Source organism: Oncorhynchus tshawytscha, linkage group LG10 (assembly GCF_018296145.1).
Source record: "Oncorhynchus tshawytscha isolate Ot180627B linkage group LG10, Otsh_v2.0, whole genome shotgun sequence".
Classification (NCBI taxonomy): domain Eukaryota; kingdom Metazoa; phylum Chordata; class Actinopteri; order Salmoniformes; family Salmonidae; genus Oncorhynchus; species Oncorhynchus tshawytscha.
Window position 1 is genome coordinate 36,829,139 of NC_056438.1, and position 20,211 is coordinate 36,849,349.

The 20,211-nt window shown below is 42.3% G+C and overlaps 2 protein-coding genes across 3 annotated transcripts; one reads left to right on the forward strand and one right to left on the reverse strand.

Annotated features, from left to right (window-relative positions):
- Positions 1–1,545: 1,545 nt before the first annotated feature.
- Positions 1,546–7,789, reverse strand: proca (protein C (inactivator of coagulation factors Va and VIIIa), a). Of its 2 annotated transcripts, none has more exons than XM_024435019.2 (9): positions 7,683–7,789; positions 7,036–7,135; positions 5,759–5,916; positions 5,610–5,634; positions 5,167–5,277; positions 4,751–4,891; positions 2,991–3,109; positions 2,524–2,641; positions 1,546–2,229 (listed from the first exon to the last, which is right to left on the reverse strand). In XM_024435019.2, exons 2-9 carry the CDS (start codon positions 7,103–7,105, stop codon positions 1,682–1,684), a joined length of 1,290 nt encoding a protein of 429 aa, XP_024290787.1. In that variant the 5' UTR covers positions 7,106–7,135; positions 7,683–7,789; the 3' UTR covers positions 1,546–1,681. The 2 variants fall into 2 exon arrangements, with proteins under 2 accessions (XP_024290787.1, XP_042184471.1); XM_042328537.1 differs by lacking the exon at positions 7,683–7,789 and adding an exon at positions 7,310–7,464.
- Positions 7,790–12,729: 4,940 nt separating this feature from the next.
- LOC112261064 (inner ear-specific collagen-like) lies at positions 12,730–18,124 on the forward strand. Its single transcript, XM_024436415.1, has 5 exons — positions 12,730–12,895; positions 15,640–16,102; positions 16,459–16,539; positions 16,693–16,773; positions 17,003–18,124. Exons 1-5 carry the CDS (start codon positions 12,869–12,871, stop codon positions 17,896–17,898), a joined length of 1,548 nt encoding a protein of 515 aa, XP_024292183.1. The 5' UTR covers positions 12,730–12,868; the 3' UTR covers positions 17,899–18,124.
- Positions 18,125–20,211: the final 2,087 nt, after the last annotated feature.

The window sequence follows — 20,211 nt, forward strand, 5'->3', positions numbered from 1 at the left end:
TATATTCTGGACTCTGACATTGCTTGTTCTGATATTTCTTAATTTATTTAATTACATTTTTTTCATTTGTGTATGGTTTTGTATTGTTCGGTGTACTGCACTGTTGGAGCTAGAAACATAAGCATTTTGCTGCACCTGCGATAAAATCGGCAAAGTATGTGTACGTGACCAATAAAGTTTGATTTGATTTGGCTGTTGGGGTTCTTATATGGAGCTTATATGGGTGCCCATCCTGGCGCCAGGGTGCCCTGATTTGTTATTGGGAGTGCGTCCCAGCACCCATTTTATGTAAACCTGTCTGCAACCATGATCAGATGTTCCCCTTCCATGGATATGGGGCAAGTGGTAGCAAAGCTGTTAGAGCATAGAGCCAGTAACTGAAAGGTCACTGGTTTAAATCCCCAAGCCAACTATGTGAAAAATCTGTCGACACCCTTAAGGAAGGCACTTTGCACTAATTGCTTCTGAATAAGACTGTCTGCTGAATGTATACATGGGGGACATCTTGGGTGCTTTCAGACATTTTCAACACTCTGTTCCCTTTGTCAGTGTTGTTTAATGTTGTTCATTGCTATAGGTTCATCTATGACATGTCTTTGGTATTACATGATTTATGTTTACATGCGTTATGTGCCATGCGCTGCTTGTGTAGCCTAAAATATTTGAGACTTTACTGAAGCTATGTGTCTGACATGTTTAAGCCATAAAAAAAATCAAGACAAGAGACAAAAAAATCTAGACTAGAGAAAATAAATCAACCATATGATAATTGAGACTGTATATATGTGAATTTCTAAAATAAATTGTTGTACAACTGTTTGTACAAGTGCTGGCCTTTAACTGTGATACTCGATGTGCTACAACAAGGTAGAAATAGCCAATAGAAAAAATACTTCTGTACGAACTAGGGCTGAATATTAGGCAACTACAATCCCTTTAAGAAAGTATATCACTGTAAATCTCATAGGAAAACCTTAACCCTTATCCTAACCCTAAACTTAATCCTTAACCTAACCCTAACCCTTACCCTTTACTCTAAACTTGTAACCCTAACCTTAGCAAGCAGTTGCTTATCAACAAATAGTTTTTTTAATAGTATGACCATCTGTAGATCATCTTTATGGGACTATCCAAATAAAGTGTGATTAGAATCTCTATCCTGGTGGTCTAGTGGTTAGGATTTGGTGCTGTCACCATTGCGGCCCGGGGTCAATTCCCGGTCGGGATGAATAGCTTTGGGCTCCCAAGTGGTGCAGCGGTCTATCTCAGTGCTAGAGGCATCACTGCAGATCCTGGTTTGATTCCAGCCTGTATCACAACTGGCTGTGATAGGGGGTCCCATAGTGCACAATTGGCCCAGCAATGTTAGACTTTAGCTGGAGTAGGCCGTCTTCTTAAATAAGAATTTGTTCTTAACTGAATTGCCTAGTTAAATAAAATAAAAAATGTGAATTATACCAAAGGCCAGTATTCTACTGTACCTTTGTTTGTAAAGATGACAAAATAATGAATCTGCCAAGTAACATTAAAGAAAAACTGTGAAACTTGAGAATGTGTTGATTTATTTCACAAAGCATGTTACATATCTATACTGTAGCCGGGTGGATAGACTCAGTAGGGAGGATGGAGGGAAGGAATTGGAAGCGTAGAGGGACTTGTCTTCGGGCTCAGGAGCTTTGTCTCACCCCTTCCGCACACTCTCAATCCACTCATTGTAGTTGGAGACCTTGGTGTAGATGCCCAGTTTTTCCTCGTCACCACAGCCCTCACCCCAGGACACTAGGCCGATGAGGAACCAGGTATCACGGTACAAGGTGACCATTGGGCCGCCACTGTCACCCTCGCATGCGTCCTCCCGCCGTCCTAGCACACCAGCGCACAGAACATTGCCTGTCACGTTGTTGACCATCTGACGGGCACACAGCTCATGCTCCACCAGCGGCACCTCGATGAAGTTGAGGGCTGAGGTGAAGCGCTGGGAGTTCTGCTCCTCCTTGCCCCAACCCGTCACCACTGTGCGTGTGCCGTTGAGGTGGAGCACACCCTGGGCCAGAGCGCGGCTAGGGAGGCATGCCGGGAGGATGTACTCGGAGAAGGAGACAGGAGAGGCTAGGCGCAGCAGGGCGATGTCGTTGTCCACCGTGACTTTGTCATAGTTCGGGTGAGAGAAGGTCTTGATCACCGGCACGGTGACTTCGGTGCCCTCCAACTTATAGCGCTCGTAGTCACCTGTTGTTGAAATAGTAGATGAGTGACAGTTAAATATGGATAATCAGTGATAAAGAGCGGGTTACAGCAACATAGGATAAAGTGTTTTACAGTCACTGATAAGAAACACTCCTTTTCCATTGCAATTGGTTTTAAACTTTTATTTTGCATGCCCTATTGAACACGAACCTAATCTGGCTATGTATAGGGAGAAGAAGGTGAGAAGGATTGGTCTGCTGGAGTGTATAATAATAATTATCATAATAATCAACTCACCTTGTATCGGGTTAGTGATGAAGGTATAATGTGACTTACCCAGTCTGACGCTGAAGCGAAGGCTACTGGTCAGGCAATGGGCTGCGGTGAGGACCCAGTTCTCATCAATCAAGACCCCTCCGCAGTGAAACTTCCCCTTTGCATTCAACACAAGAGCCTAAGACACACACAAACACACACACAAACAACTTTATGAATTTTTAAAGTCGTATTACACTCATAAATGTATGTTTGTCAGATGTTTTCAGATTTCCGCTGTAGTCTAATGTCAACATGATTCCACATCCCACGTCATTGGTTGTATAGATCCAGTTAGATGTTTCAACCCCAAATGAATGAAAAATATAATATTGCCCTGCAAATCTGGAAATGTCTATCTTTTCCCTTTATGGGCTGGGAAGTAGAATCATCTTGACACTAGACTACTTTTGATGTCAGTTGTAGTGCATGGGTACTGAAACAGAATCAATGTATGGGTAGTGTATGGATCAAGGTATGGATGGTACCTGCCAGGGGCTCTCCCCCTTCTTGCCCATTTCTCCCCCTACCAGCCAGGGCAGTAGTCCTTGAATGGGTTTACTGTAGGAGGTCTTGGCCACTAGTATCTGCCCACAGGAGTGGGCACCTAAAGGTAAGAAAGGAATGAAGAGAGACTGTACTGTACACTAAAACACAAGCAGTCACACATTAATGTGTCAGTGGAGGCTCCTCAGAGGAGGAAGGGGAGGGCCATCCTCCTGAGTGAATTTCATAAAGATTTAAAAAGTTAAAAAACATTAAAAAAGTTATCATTTTTAGATAAAACTATACTAAATATAATAGACCCTGGCTATGACTTTTCAACACAACACTGGAACTCTTCCAACTCAAGGTAAGATTTTGGTATTACTAATTTATTGCCACCGGGCCCACTGGTGTAACTGCTTACTGACTGTACACCGTAACGTTACTGCATGAATGCAGCGGCCTAATATGGTGACAACGATGTAGGCTGTGTGTAGCGGTTTGGCTTGGAAAGTTTTTTTGGCCTGGTCACATACAGCTGATGTGTTGTGCATTGAGGTCCACAAGCAAAGGGAAGAGGTGAGAGGAGGAGAGCGCATATATGCGAGAAGGAATACAATGTGCCTGCTATGAAAGTGAACTGTGTTTACACGTGATTAGGGGTGTATTTATTCCGCCGATTCTGTTGAAAACGTTTCTTAAACGCAAGCAAATGGAACAAAGGCGGTATTGAATGTCACTGTGTGCCATGTATCACCGTAACCTCAAATTTGTCTCTCGACCTGTGGGCACCTATGTTGTAAACTTTCATTCATAGGCTAGGGTGTAGCAACCATGATGGGTATAGGGAAAATTGTAGTATCAAGTAGTAGCCTAAACCTATCGCTGTCACATTGAACTGGGTGACCAGAGTATGAATGAGAGTCATCCAATATGCTGTAATAGAAATAAGGCCATTTTGTCCACCCTTTAATGTCACTGACCGCCACTGGTGTGTGTGATTTATTTTAGAATGCATTGTTTTGAATTATAAACTGGGTGGGTCGAGCCCTGAATGCTGATTGGCTGACAGCCGTGGTATATCAGACCATATACCACAGGTATGACAAAACAGTTATTTTTACTGCTCGAATTACGTTGGTAAACAGGTTATAATAGCAATAAGGCTCCTCTGGGATTTGTGATAAGGTACTCCACATTGCGTCGTGCTAGAGGGTAGCCCTTAGCCGTGGTATATTGGCCATATACCACAAACCGCCCCCCGGTTCCTTATTGCTTAATTATAATGACCCAACCGAAGCACGGTGGGTGGGTTGTTCACTTTGATGCCTCGCTCAATTAGAACGTATCTCTATTTTCATTTATTTGGGCACCGTAGACACACAAAACACAAAACATTTTGTCATTATTAACTTTTTTTTAGCTCAAATTGAAGAGGTATCTAAGGGTTTAGACCAATTTATCCACTTATGGAAACACAACATAGCTGTCAGCAAAGATGGAAACACAACATCGCTGTCCCGTCCTTTCCACCTGTCTCATTCTGCTTTCTCCACCTGCTCGAGTTTTTCGTTTAAGACACACATGGATGAACATTTCCAAAACACTGTGTACTCTTGTACACATTTTTACAACACATACTTACAAGTTAGACAATCCCCTACATAAATGTTATCCCGTTTGAGGAGAATTCCCTGTACCACAGAAAAGAGCCAGGCATAGCCAGGGTTGTTTCTAAATAGGGCCCCAGAGTAATTCTTACCTTCGGGGACACAGTGTCTAGAGTTTTGGTGGAGACGGTATCCCTGGACACAGCTGCAGGTACGCCTCAGGCCATCCTTGTGGTTTTGGCACTCATGGTCACAACCACCGTTGGCTATTGCACAATTAGTGGCTGTGCTAGCTAAACACAACAGACCGTATCAAAGCCAAAACACAAAGAAGCACTGACACAAGGAACAGAACCAGAACCAGAGATGTAACAAGTACTCTCCCAGACAAAACACACAAATCAGAAAAGACGTTTCACATCACAGACATGACAAACACATGTTAATGTTTGTTTCTCATATATTAGAAAACAGAAAGTTGATCACAGAAAAAGATACACAACAAACACTCAAATTCAAGAACATCGCAGGTGCAAACGTATCAAACACAGCGGTGTCAGGAGCTCACGTTGGTTGCAGTCTTTTCCCTCAAATCCTAAATTGCAGCGGCAGGCATAGGACTGGTAGAGGTCCACACAGGTCCCATTCACACATGGGTTTGAAATGCACTGATTTCCATCTAAGATACACACCAAAGACAGATGTAACCCTGAACAATAAGCAGGCCAAACAATATGGCAACATTTTCTCTCCATCACAGGACAGAAGCTTTGTACGTTGTGTCTGAGAGGTACAGTACATTGACACAGGGAGACCGACAGTGAAGCTGTTTTGGTAGAAAACATTTGCTTGTAGTTTAAACATTGTGTAGATATCTGTTTGTTCATTCAACTGATTCCCGAATATACATGTTTGCCAATGTCCTTACAAAGTGTACAACATAAATAGTATAAAATGCAAGGCAGTTAGAAGGATATATGAGTCTATTCGGAAACAAAAGACTTCACTGACCTGTATAAACCGTCCAGAATTCCAACTGAAAAGTAGTAGAAAACTGTCAATGTCTATTATTCCTTAGCCGTACAGAGTTGATATACTCAATTCATACAGAAATGGTATACTCAAAAACGTAACATTTAATTGAATTAAAAACAGCTTACCGTGGCTTCCCTGGCTATGAAAATCTCCCTTGCCTCCTCAAACTCACATCTCTCCTCCAGGCATTCCCGCTCCATCGATGGAGGCTTCAGTTCCTCCAGGAAGGTGTTGGCCCTTTTGGAGCGCAGAAGCATGTGGGCCTCAGGACCGCTGGAAAACACTGACCAACAAAACCAGGTATGTTAATTTGGCATTAAGAGGAGGAAAACCGGTTATAACAAGGAGGGACTACCATGTACCAGTGGTGTAAAGTACTTAAGTAAAAATACTTTGAAGCACTACTTAAGTAGATTTTTTGGGGTATCTGTACTATACTTTACTATTTAGATTACTTTTAGACTACTTTTACTTCACTACATGCCTAAAGAAAATAATGTACTTTTTACTCCATACATTTACCCTTACACACAAAAGTACTTGTTACATTTTAACAGGAAAATGGTCCAATTTATCCACTTAAAAAGAAAACATCCCTGGTCATCCCTATTGCCTCTGATCTGGTGGACTCACTAAACACAAATGCTTCATTTGTAAAATAATGTCTGAGTGTTGGAGTGTGCCCCTGGCTATCAGTAAAAAAATTTTTTTTAAACACAAGAAAATGTGCCTTCTGGTTTGCATACCATAAGGAATTTGAAATTATTCATAGTTTTACTTTTGATACTTTATATTTTATATATATTTGAGCAATTCCCTTTACTTTTAATAATTAAGTATATTTAAAACCAAATACTTTTAGACTTTTACTCAAGTAGTATTTCAATGAGTGACTTTCACTTTTACTTGAGTCATTTTCTATGAAGGTTTCTTTACTTTTACTACAGTATGACATTTGGGTACTTTTTCCCACCACTGCCATGTACTTGTCCAATATGAAACTTTCATTTTTGCTTTGCATTGCCATTATCAAGTTCTATTAGACCTCAATGAACTGTCTTGTAAGGTTAGAATGTTATTCAATGTTATTGTGCAACATGGCACACAAGCTTTCAGGAAATGTAACTCTTTAAGCACCAGAACTGTGCATTGTTGTAGTCCTGTGATATTTGGAATTACAACACTTTTGCTATCTACACACAACCCAATCACTGGTCTCTCCTATTGCACATGCAGTACTATTATATACTATATAGAAACATGACAAAAATACATAAACATTTTGCAGTGTTTGTCCGTACAGCTGTGACCTTAAAGGCGATTGCATCATATTGGTGGTGGACAATATGTTTAATGCCATTGAAAAACGTGCTACTGGGTCTTCAGATTATACATTTTTTACCTGATGTGCTGAGAGCTGAAGCCGACCACAAAGCGAGAGCCGCAGTCACACAGAGGAAAAGCTCGCCCATGATGTCTACAGACCCTGCAGCCAATGGAAACTGTCCACAGGGAACACATTTGTGAATGGTAGCATAGAGATGTATGTTTACGTTAATCTGATGTTCACACAGTAGTTGTACACTCAGTATTTATTAACAAGTTCTATTGGTATAAGATCTATATCTTCATTAAACCACATTAATTATTGCTAAATAAAAATAGAGGTCCCATACCAGATAGTAAAGAACAACAAACTCAATTATCTCCACTTCAATGTTCTTCTTTAAGACACAGCGATTCAAATATTAGTGATACATAGAGAAACACAAACTGGTGTGATAATTCCCTATGCTTTGTGTTACTTCGGTTGCATCTTTCCTCATGCAACGTTTATAAAGACACGACTAGCGACTGTGGAATCTCCACAAACATGGCCCTGTCCAAACGATAGGAGGAGGGACACATGCCCATAGAGTGAATTAGCATTGACTCATGACCTTGCCATCAACTAATAAAAACATATCATTGATCAAACCAGACAATTTTCCAATGAAAAAGAGAAATGCCAAAACAAAGCATTCATTAAAATATATATTTTTTACTCACATCTTCAGAAACAAGGCCGGGACAGGACTGACGGGATGTGCTGTTTAAACTGTGTTAATGACTAACTACAGATGTTTACTGTGAGTCCACAGTCTGTGTTACTAATGTCTAGCTCAGTCAGTGTTCCCTAACACAATACTCACCTCCCATTCTAACCTGTGCACGCACAAATTAGCAAAAGCACACGCAAGCCACACATGAATACACATTAATTATGGTCATACACATAAATTCAAATGTTTTCATTAATATGTACATACATCTTGTTATATAATGTACTAAATTCTGTTAAATCATTCATAGTTAATAAGTAAGAAACATGTAAGAGATACATGACAAAATAGTACAAGCAAGCATGCTCCCTGCTCATAATACTTTATGTATGTAGTTATAGATGTTTATGAGCAGCTATTAGCAACTCTGTTGTTGATAGTGCATTATGCATAGCTCATAAGGCATTGTGAATGTGCTTATAATGCATAATGGAGAAGGAATTCATATGAAGGGTTACCAATACTTTCTAAAAATTCTGTTAAGTTGGGTCAAAAGTGGATAACAATGCTATACGGACAAACTCAAATCATCCCTGTCCATGAAAGGCATGAAGATATGAATGATTGTCACGACTTCCGCCAAAGTCGGTCCCTCTCTTTGTTTGGGCGGTGTTCGGCGGTCGACGTCACCAGCCTTCTAACCATCACTGATCCATTTTTCATTTTCCATTGGTTTTGTCTTGTCTTCCTTCACACCTGGTTCCAATCCCATCAATTACATGTTGTGTATTTAACCCTCTGATTCCCCTCATGTCCTTGTCGGAGATTGTTTGATTGTATGTGATGTGCATGTATTATGTTGGTGTGCAACGGGTTTTGTACCCACTTTTGTTATTTTGTACATTTAGTTTTTTTGGAGTTTTATCAACATTTATTAAACACACTCCGTTTTTACCAAGTTCGTTCTCCTGCGCCTGACTTCCCTGCACGCACCCTTTACAATGATACCTCTAATTTTTCAATGATGTAACACACACTCCCATGCAAATTCAAAACGGCATCAAATAGCCTCCTTAAAATACTACTGTCCTTCTCAACACAATAGCTTAGGAAGCCTCAATTTAAAGCTCAAAGTACTTGAAACTTAAACACATAGGACTACATATAGACGAATAATAGAGCACAGAGAAAAGCATGAATAAATGTGTGCGCACACGCGCATCCACACACATACATACGAGTACACACACACACAGACATACTACACCTTCGATATACTGTTGAAATGGCACAAAGATGAGAAAGAGCAGAGGGTACTAGAAACCAGAGGCACATTGACAACAACACATCACCTTCGGTTGGCCTGTATTTGTGTCTGAGAGCGTGGAAATGAGGCCAGTTATTGGGGTTAGCCATTCATCCTCCATTATCCTCATTGTGCTTGAGCCTTGTTTCTATGGCTCAGGTTTCTGTTGTATCCACACTGTTGATTTATTACAGAACCGGCCTGGATAATAGAGTTCTGCGGGGGGAACAAAGGTGTTTGGAGCAAAGGTTGTGGTTATTCCCCAGGACACTATGGGTACAGAACTGGCCGTCCCGCTAGGCGGTCCCCCACGCGTAACAGGGTCAGGGGTTTGTTTCGGTCGCTAGGGGCCTGTTTTGTGTCCCAGACCAGTTTACCGGTCCACCCTAATCCTCTTTCCCTGAAACATGTGAGAAGCACAGTCATCATTGGTGGGGCTTCATTTGTACCCACAAAATGTGTATGCGCAGATTTGATCGTAAAGACATACAGTATATCACAAAAGTAAGTACACCCCTCACATTTTTGTCAATATTTGAGTATATATTTTCATGTGACAACACTGAAGAAATGACACTTTGCTACAATGTAAAGTAGTGAGTGTACAGCTTGTATAACAGTGTAAATTTGCTGTCCCCTCAAAATAACTCAACACACAGCCATTAATGTCTAAACCGCTGGCAACAAAAGTGAGTACACCCCTAAGTGAAAATGTCCAAATTGGGCCCAATTAGCCATTTTCCCTCCCCGGTGTCATGTGACTCGTTAGTGTTACAAGGTCTCAGGTGTGAATGGGGAGCAGGTGTGTTAAATTTGGTGTCATCGCTCTCACACTCCCTCATACTGACTGGTCACTGGAAGTTCAACATGGCACCTCATGGCAAAGAACTCTCTGAGGATCTGAAAAAAAGAATTGTTGCTCTACATAAAGATGGCCTGGGCTATAAGAAGATTGCCAAGACCCTGAAACTGAGCTGCAGCACAGTGGCCAAGACCATACAGCGGTTTAACTGGACAGGTTCCACTCAGAACAGGCCTCGCCATGGTCGACCAAAGAAGTTGAGTGCACGTGCTCAGTGTCATATCCAGAGGTTGTCTTTGGGAAATAGACGTATGAGTGCTGCCAGCATTGCTGCAGAGGTTGAAGAGGTGGGGGGTGAGCCTATCAGTGCTCAGACCATACTCCGTACATTGCATCAAATTGGTCTGCATGGCTGTCGTCCCAGAAGGAAGCCTCTTCTAAAGATGATGCACAAGAGAGCCCACAAACAGTTTGCTGAAGACAAGCAGACTAAGGACATGGATTACTGGAATCATGTCCTGTGGTCTGATGAGACCAAGATAAGTTTATTTGGTTCAGATGGTGTCAAGCGTGTGTGATGGCAACCAGGTGAGGAGTACAAAGACAAGTGTGTCTTGCCTACAGTCAAGCATGGTGGTGGGAGTGTCATGGTCTGGGGCTGCATGAGTGCTGCTGGCACTGGGGAGCTATAGTTCATTGAGGGAACCATGAATGCCAACATGTACTGTGACATACTGAAGCAGATCATGATCCCTTCCCTTTCGGAGACTGGGCCACAGTGTAACGGTTTTCTTGAGTTGAAGGAGAGGCGGACCAAAATGCAGTGTGGTTTCTATTCATGGTTCTTTAATAAAGAAACTACACATGAACAAACTAACAAAACAAGAACCGTGAAAACCCAAACCAGCCCTATCTGGTGCAAACACAGAGACAGGAACAATCACCCACAAAACCCAACACCAAACAGGCTACCTAAATATGGTTCCCAATCAGAGACAATGACTAACACCTGCCTCTGATTGAGAACCATATCAGGCCAAACATAGAAATAGACAAACTAGACATGTAACATAGAATGCCCACTCAGATCACACCCTGACCAAACAAAACATAGAAACATACAAAGCAAACTATGGTCAGGGTGTGACACACAGGGCAGTAATCCAACATGATAACGACTGCAAACACACCTCCAAGACGACCACTGCCTTGCTAAAGAAGCTGTGGGTAAAGGTGGTGGACTGGCCAAGCATGTCTCCAGACCTAAACCCCATTGAGCATCTGTGGGGCATCCTCAAACGGAAGGTGGAGGAGTGCAAGGTCTCTAACATCCACCAGCTCCGGGATGTCGTCATGGAGGAGTGGAAGAGGACTCCAGTGGCAACCTGTGAAGCTCTGGTGAACTCCATGCCCAAGAGGCTTAAGGCAGTGCTGGAAAATGATGGTGGCCACACAAAATATTGACACTTTGGGCCCAATTTGGACATTTTCAGTTAGTGGTGTACTCACTTTTGTTGCCAGTGGTTTAGACATTAATGGCTGTGTGTTGAGTTATTTTGAAGGGACAGCTTATTCAAGCTGTACACACTACTTTACATTGTAGCAAAGTGTGATTTCTTCAGTGTTGTCACATGAAAAGATATACTCAAATATTTACAAAAATGTGAGGGGTGTACTCACTTTTGTGATATTCTGTAAATCTTCAACCTGTGAAATACGTGATTTACTTTGACTTAATATATTAAATCTGCAATTATGTAACTTTTTGGGCGACCCAACAAAATTCACATAGAAATGTGGGTTATAGATATGTCATTCTCATTGTAAGCAAGTTGGTAGATCTGTTCAAGCGGTAGATCTGTTCTATGCGTGTTCGATTTTGCATCTTTTACTTTCGTTTTGTACACAAGCTTCAAACAGCTGAAAATACTATATTTAAATATATTATATTTACTTATATTTACTATATTTACTTACTTTAAACAAGACTTTAAACAAGTCTTCAACATATGCCAAGACCATGTCACCCTTCTCGTACTTTAAACAAGACTTCAACATATGCTTCCTCAATAAAAGTGTGTCAATACAATATTTTATTATATTGGGGGATATTGGAAAATATTACAGACATACCAATGTCTTTGAGCAAGTCCTGGATATAAAATAAATATTATACAAGAGACTCCACACACTGCAATCGCTCCAATGTGGTTTATCAGAGCCTGTATTCATAAAGAATCTCAAGGTATGAGTGCTGATCTCGGATAGGGTCACCCTCTGTCAATCCAATCTGATTCATTATGATCTAAAAGGCTAAACAGATCCTAGGTGAGTTATTCTACTCTGAGATTCTTTATGAATATGGGCCCAGGTCTATATTGGGGGGTCCTGACATTTCCTGTTAAGGGCCTACAGCAGTCCAGTCCAGAAACAGACACGAGCTGAAGTAGGCCAGTGGAGCCGCTTGTGTCTCTGGAGTGCTGGTTACAACAGACCCAGCTGTCTGAAATAGATCTGCTTTCTGTCTGAGCTCCTTATCTCTCCATCAACACCTTCTCTGAAACCTGGTAGAGGGGGAGAGAGAGAGGCAGAGAATGAGAGGGAAAGGGAGATGGGGAGATAGTGGAAAAGGGGAAGAAAGTAGAGGTGATAGAAAAGGAGAGAGAGAAGAGAGAGAGGAAGACTGACATTAAGGGAGAGAAGTGAGAGGTGAGAGGTTAAGGGAAGAGATAGCAAGGTGGAGGGAGTCATGGGACAAGGAGTAGGGTGGAATATACTGTAGCAACACGGGTGACGCCTCTCTCTCACTTTTTTTTTACCCATCTATTGTTTTTATTATAATTCTGTGGACCATGCTGTCGATCGCTAATGAGGTCGTCTTACAGGTAGAAGCCCTAGTTACTCTGTCCACAGCACAATGAAGTATATCTTCCTCCTCCCACCCTCCATTCCTCCCTCCTATCCTTTGTCTGCAGGTCTAGAGGGTGCGAGGTGGACTCAAAGAAGTGTTGTTTTGTGCAAGGCCTATATATTGATCAATGCTTCTGTCCTGCTCATCATTCCACCAGCATCTCTCATCCTGCACATGATGACACAAGACTCCAAAGGAATGGTGAGTGCAACTCTTTAAATTGTGAGTGGGTTCTTTGGGGCTTTTCACACTACTGAGCAGAACTGAGCTAAGCCAAACCAAGCTGTACTGAGTTGGCCTAGTTGTATACATCCACCACAGTTGCTAGAACTTTTCTGAAAAGGACCATGTAAAAATGAAAGAGTCAGCACAGTTTGGTTTGAAACTGAAAGGTAGTGTGAAAAGGATATCTGTGGTGGTTGAAAACCCGCACGGAGCACTCACTGGTAACAGTCTTTTGAAAAATGGAAAACTTCAAAAGACTATTACCAGTGAGTCAAGGCTGTTGGTTAGGACCATTGATCGTTTGGGCTGTTCTTGTACGTGTATTGACCAATGGGATTGGTGAGTCCTGAATGATGGATGGGTGGTACAATTGATGTGTTGATAAGTGTTTTGGTGATTGGTTGGTAGGGATTGCATGGTCCTATAGTAAGAATTCAATTTGTTTTGTTGCATTATCTGTAGTAGATGATAGTCTTCATGGTGAACTTTAATAAATTGGTTAGACATGAGTGTGCAGTGATTGGTAAGGGATTGGTGGATAATTCTCAGGAAACAAGTACATTAGTCACTAATCACTATTATAAATTTGCGATAAACAAAATTAAGTATGGTATAGGTTAACTGAAAACATCCCACTGGGCACACCACATATTTTCAGCATGGAAATTTGGGTAATATTTGGTTGAGATCAATAAGATTTCAAGCTTTATTCACACAAAAGACAGCCAGACGTTTGTTGAATTCTAATGTTTTACCACTATGCTTTCAACCATCTTAAAGCACATCCAAATCTCTATGGAAAAACCATGTCTGATTGGTCATCGAAATGTGTTGTCATTGCGGTTTCAACCATTTAAAAACACAACAAAGTTCAAATGGGAATACAATGTCAGATAGATTTACAACAACTTAATGTGTTATCACCATGCTTCATTTAATAGCACAACCAAATGACCTGGATTGCAGTTGAGATTACATCAATGCTGTTCAAGATTCTGAATAGATTATTATAGCAATTGTGAAGATCTCCACAGACCTGTGACCTTTGCATGCTATGTTGAACATGCACTCTTTCTATGATTACATAAGAAGACATTTATAGTAATCTTAAAATGTGGCCATGGGTGTGTTACTCATTTTAAGGTTGAATAAATACTGGCACATTAATTTGTAAGATAGTTTTAACTAAAGTGATTTTGAATTGTTGTCAACGCAACCTAATATCAACATTTGAAGGAGATGTACCTTTTGTGCCCCTGACCTAGTCTGGGCTTAATTCAAGTTTGTCTACAGATGAATAATTGATATGTTGGATACATGTCTCCATCTCAACCATAAATCTAGATGAAAGAATAGTACTGAATTAGATTTTTGGTAGAGATAGAGACATGAATCCAACATATAAATTATCAATTTGTAGACAAACTGGAACTAAAGCCAGGCTAAGTCTGAGGCACAGATGGAAATTTCCAAGTAGAATATACATCTCCTTCAAATGTTGATATTTGGCTGCATTGACAACCAAACACAATTCAATATCCAGTTTGTCTACAAATTCATAATTGATATGTTGGAGTGGCTACTGACTGGCACAAGTTTTGCCCGAAAAACAATTCTCATCCTAAATGATATCACAAAATACTTAATGATATGACGTGATTATTGTTTGGATCCAATTGTTTGGATATTCCAATGTCAAATCAATTGATGTTACGGTTTTTAGCAAGAGTCTGTCTTCTGTAACACTCAGACATTCCATTCTCAATACGGCAAAGCCAAATAGAGAAAGTTAACGACCGGCGTTAAGTCATAAAACCGGCCCGACTCCCCCCCCCTTTCTCTCTGCCTGGATGAGGCCATCTTTGATCCTCATCCAGATGCGAGAGTCACGACAATGTCTCCAGCTCAGTCAAAATCAAAAGTTCAAGAATATAGGACAAAATCAAATCAAACTTTAAATGCACTTTAAAATAAAGTTTGATTTAGTCCTATTCTTGAACTATTTTGAGATCTCTCAGTAATCATTCTCATGATACAACATCTGTAGTAGTCAGTGACAAATATCAAAGCTGGGATTGGTTAAAATCCTGGATGAGAGGCCAAATGGATAGCTCTAGATAGATCAGCTTTCCAGTAGGAGATGCTGCCCAGCCTATTGTTTTTTTCTTCTGATAACGGATATAACGTTGAAGATCTGACGTTGTTTCAAAGGTACAAGTTCAACATATTTTATACAAGGTTTGTCTATGTTGAAAATTGGTTACCATGATGACAAAATCCTGTGGTTTTTTCAAATCCAATATATTTTCCACGTAGATGCCATTTCACAAATGACGTTGAAACAATGTTGAATTAACCAGTTTGTGCCCGATGAGATACCACTGTATTTTTCTTCCCATTTTGTAGCAAAAATAAGTTTTGGGTCATTGTTTAAAGAATTGAAATTGATTAAGTAGTTCTCTTGAATGATTATCATATGAGACAAAAATCATGAAAACAACTGGACATCTGTTTCTCCCTCCCTCCCTCCCTCCCTCCCTCCCTCCCTCCCTCCCTCCCTCCCTCCCTCCCTCCCTCCCTCCCTCCTCCCTCCCTCCCTCCCTCTCTCTCTCTCTGTCTCTCTCTCTCTGTCGCTCTCTCTCTCTGTCGCTCTCTCTTTCTCTCCCTCCCACTCTCCCTCCCACTCTCTCTCTCTCTCTCTCTCTCTCTCTCTCTCTCAGACTACCAGTCTGCTGGGACTGCTCCTATGCACCACCATCTCCTCTGCGATGCATACTTCACCCACAGGGGGATACAACGAGATGCCCCCTCTCCCGTTCACAAGCTCCCAAGACAGCCCCATCCCCCCTACGGACATCCACATGTACCCAATGCGATCTGACTACCCTATGCCCACCAACAACCAAAACATGAAGGCCCACAGCGGTCCAATGCCCCCCTCCGACTACCCCAATCCTGGCTTCCCCTTGCCACCAAGCACTCACATGAACATGACTGGGAACTGGCGAACTGGGGAACTGCTGGTAGTTGAGGCCGGGTCGGAGCCGGACATGTCGTACTGCCAGACACTTCTGGATGTGCCAGTGCCTCCCCCCATGGACCAGGTGCCCTGGTTCTGTGTCTGCTCCCGCTGCAAGGCCAGCGTGGGACCCAAAGGGGACAGAGGAGACAGGGGCCTGCCAGGTATGTAGAAAGGCATAGAATAGTATACATTTTTATTTCACCTTCATTTTACCAGGTAGTTCCATTAGAAGTAGAAAAAGAGATGTACACTCTTAAAATGGTTTATCTGAAATGGATCAAAAACATGTAGTTTTTTCACCCTAATTAGTAGTGTGGACCTTTTCTTTTGCTCTGACAGTATTTTAGGTCTACACACCATCTAAACTTACTAAACAAATGATATAACTAGCTGCATCCACAGTCTTTGCCTCATTCTCTGTTCTCTTTCTGCCACTGTCAAGCATAGATATAATATATTAAATACAGTGTATTAGCTAGCCACATATTGTTTACTTCATTGTTCTTAACCCACAAAGGTATTCCAGGAAGTCCTGGGAGAAGAGGACTCACAGGGTTCAGAGGTCAGCCTGGGTTCGTGGGCCGCCAAGGACTGAAGGGTAAGTGATACTTGTCAATTCTGTTAAGACTCAAAAAAAAGCAAAAAAGCTGTGGACTGTTCCATGTCTGGGCAATGACAGTAATACAAGCTTGCAGAAAATGATTTGCAATTTCGTTCTCTCTTTCTCTTACTTTCTACCTATTTGTTACAGGTCAGAAGGGTGATGAAAATGAGAAGGGAGAACGTGGGCTAGTGGGTTTCACTGGCACCAAGGGGGCCCGCGGCTTCAAAGGTCAGTCAAACAACAGATGCAGAACATAAACTCATCTCTCCATCATCCAACTTTGGAACTTTAGATCTCATCTATGTGTATGTATGTATGTATGTATGTATGTATGTATGTATGTATGTATGTATGTATGTATGTATGTATGTATGTATGTATGTATGTATGTATGTATGTATGTATGTGTGTGTGTGTGTGTGTGTGTGTGTGTGTTGTGCATTTTTGTATGTTTCAGGGGACAAAGGGGACCAGGGTCTGGAGGGTGCACAGGGTGAGATGGGGCCCCAGGGAGCGGAAGGGACCTGTCCTGCGTCCTGTGAAAGTGTTCAGGGCCGTGCAGGACAACCAGGGATACCCGGACCGGCTGGGGCCAGGGGTCTCCCCGGAGTAGCAGGCCCTCCAGGGACTACGGGGACCAAGGGTGAAACAGGGCACATGGGTTCCCCTGGGGTCCCCGGGACGAATGGTGAGAAAGGTGAACTGGGGGCGAAGGGCGAGTGCAACTGCACTAATGGAGCAGACGGGGCAGACGGTCAACAAGGGATCCGTGGGCCCAAGGGAGAGCAAGGTGAGTTGGGCCCTAAGGGTGCCGTGGGTCTCAACGGTAAAAAGGGAGACCAGGGTGACCTCGGTATGACGGGCATTCCCGGGCCATGCTCTCCAGCCATCCAGTCCTCATTCACCGCCGCGCTCGGCACAATTTACCCGCTACCGGACAAGCCCGTGCCGTTCACCCAAGTCATCACCAACCGGCAGTTTCATTTCGACCCCATCATAGGCATCTACAGGGCACCAGTGAACGGCACCTATGTCTTCAGCTACCACCTGATGGTGTTTAACAAGGTGCTGAAGGTGGGTCTGTTCCATAATTTCAACTCTATCGTGAAGACCACGGAGCCAGCCCTACTGGGCACCGCTAGCCACCAGGTGGTGCTCCACCTGGTCATGGGCGACCGGGTGTGGCTGCAGGTGAAGGACAACATCACCAACGGCATGTATGCTGACAATGAGAGCAGAAGCACCTTCTCTGGCTTCCTGCTCTACCCCGACTCCTGCGACTTGCCCTTGTTCCGAGACTTTCCTCCAGCAGGCGCTCCAGGTGGTGATGAGGGGAACTATAGTTGGGGGTAGATAGAGGGGCCATCCACCACCCCATCGCCTTAGTCCGTGAGAGTCAGTTACACAGACACAGGTTACATACACATATAATTGGAAGACACACAATCCACACACACATACATTAACAAAGTTCTCGAAGTTAACACCAACAGAGCACCTTCTATAAATCAAAAGCCATCTACAATGGCCTGTTAGCTCTGGGCAGTTTCCTATAACATTAATGAATAAAATTTCCTACAAAACGACCTATTTGTTTGACTGATTTGTTTATCTTAATGAGTGAGAGTGTGCTCATGATTGTATTGCTTAGCAAAATCACATATTCTTGCATAGTGCAGATTTAGGACATTTCATTCCTGGAGGTTTGTGACCTCCACGTTCATACATAAGCTCCATATATGAGAACAGAATCTCAGTTAGCTAGTTTGAACTTATCTTCTTTTTGATACAAAAATCCAACTTCATGTCGCTACTCACATGTTTACGATATTAGCGGTCTGATAATAAGAGCTATATTTTTGGGATTCAAAATTAGAGCTATTGTAAAATAAAAAAATAAAAACCTGCATAAGACGGATAATATTTTAGACTGCATGAATACATTTTTCATGTCGTCCACAAGATTTCATGAATGAACAGAGACGGTATGGGTGTAGAGCAGGAGCTGCAACAGGATACGTGTGCTAGCGGTTTTCAAAGTAAAAGCTGTGTGACTATCTGACGTTACCTGAACATCACTCCAGCTAGCTAGCTGTCGCCTGGTTAGGTATAAATAAGGGCCACGAACAAGCAACGTCAGTTCATTAGCTAGCTAACTAGCCAGCTGCCTTCCTTCAATACTTGGTTGCTTTTCTGACAGACAAGACAGGGAGCTTATATTAAAAGCCACAAAGCATTGAGCTAAAGGCTAAAGCTAGCGAGCTATCATACCAAACAATTGTGTGTGTGTGTCTGTAGACTGTACACGGCTCGTTCAAGACAATCCTGCCCCAGCTAACAAGGCTTGACATACCAAGTTTTGAGCATCACCCTCTCTCTGTCATGAGGTGAGTATTAAATAAGTATCAACAATTGTCTATATGCTGTAGGTATCTAGCTATAGGTGGTTATTCCCTCCACCTAATAATGGCAGAGATGAAAGGAATTCGGATGGATCGTTCAATCATTCAAATATTCTCAATAATAATTAGTGAGTATAGGTGAGTATATCTGTAGAGGAAAAATAGGTGGGAATACTGAGTATGCCAGCGTATGGCCACCAATATACCGGCACCACTGGGTGAGATTGAAGCTGGCAGTGTTGACAGTGACACGACACATATAGGCTGAAACAAAAGTTATGCTATTTCTTGCCTTATACGGTATGGCTTTGTACAGTGAATTCGGAAAGTTTTCAGACCCCAAGACTTTTTCCAGATTTTGCTAAATTACAGCTTTATTCAAAAATGTATTAAATTGTTTTTTTTCCCTCATCAATCTGCACACAATATCACATAATGGCAAAGCAAAAACAGGTGTGTTCTTGAGTGTGACACTACAAGCTTGGCATTCCTGTATTTGGGGAGTTTCTCCTATTCTTCTCTGTAGATCCTCTCAAGCTCTGTCAGGTTGGATGGGGAGCGTCGCTGCACAGCTATTTTCAGGTCTCTCAAGAACATTGAGACTTGTCCCGAAGCCACTCCTGTGTTGTCTTGGCTGTTTGCTTAGGGTCGTTGTGCTGTTGGAAGGTGAACCTTCGCCCCAGTCTGAGGTCCCTTGCGCTCTGGAGCAGGTTTTCATCAAGAATCTCTCTGCACTTTGCTCTGTTCATCTTTCCCATGATCCTAACTAGTCTACCAGTCCCTGCCGCTGACAAACATCTCCACAGCATGTTGCTGCCACCACCATGCTTCACCGTAGGGATGGTACCAGGTTTCCTTCAGACATGACGTTTGGCATTCGGGCCAAAGAGTTAAATCTTGGTTTCATCAGACCAGAGAATCTTGTTTCTTATTGTCTGAAGACCTTTAGACACAATCCAAGCAGGCTGTTATCTTCCTTTTACTGAGGAGTGGCTTCCTTCTGGCCATGATACCATAAAGACCTAATTTGTGAAATGCTGCAGAGATGGTTGTCCTTCTGGAAGGTTCTCCCATCAAATCAAAATCAAATTCAGCTGATATATCAAAGTGCTGTACAGAAACCCAACCTAAAACCCCAAACAGCAAGCAATGCAGGTGTAGAAGCACGGTGGCTAGGAAAAACTCCCTAGAAAGGCCAAAACCTAGGAAGAAACCTAGAAAGAACCAGGCTATGAGGGGTGGCCAGTCCTCTTCTGGCTGTGCT

Bases quoted from the DNA above. Each gene is read 5' to 3' on its own strand.
- proca (XM_024435019.2), bottom strand. From the start codon at position 7,105: ATGGGCGAGCTTTTCCTCTGTGTGACTGCGGCTCTCGCTTTGTGGTCG. The intron at 5,278-5,609 runs GTCAGTGAAGTC...TGTGTATCTTAG, and splicing joins ATTCTGGACGGTTTATACAG to ATGGAAATCAGTGCATTTCA. The intron at 2,642-2,990 runs GTACCATCCATA...TGTGTGTCTTAG, and splicing joins AGGGGGAGAGCCCCTGGCAG to GCTCTTGTGTTGAATGCAAA.
- LOC112261064 (XM_024436415.1), top strand. From the start codon at position 12,869: ATGATGACACAAGACTCCAAAGGAATG. The intron at 16,103-16,458 runs GTATGTAGAAAG...TAACCCACAAAG, and splicing joins AGGAGACAGGGGCCTGCCAG to GTATTCCAGGAAGTCCTGGG. The intron at 16,540-16,692 runs GTAAGTGATACT...TATTTGTTACAG, and splicing joins GGGCCGCCAAGGACTGAAGG to GTCAGAAGGGTGATGAAAAT.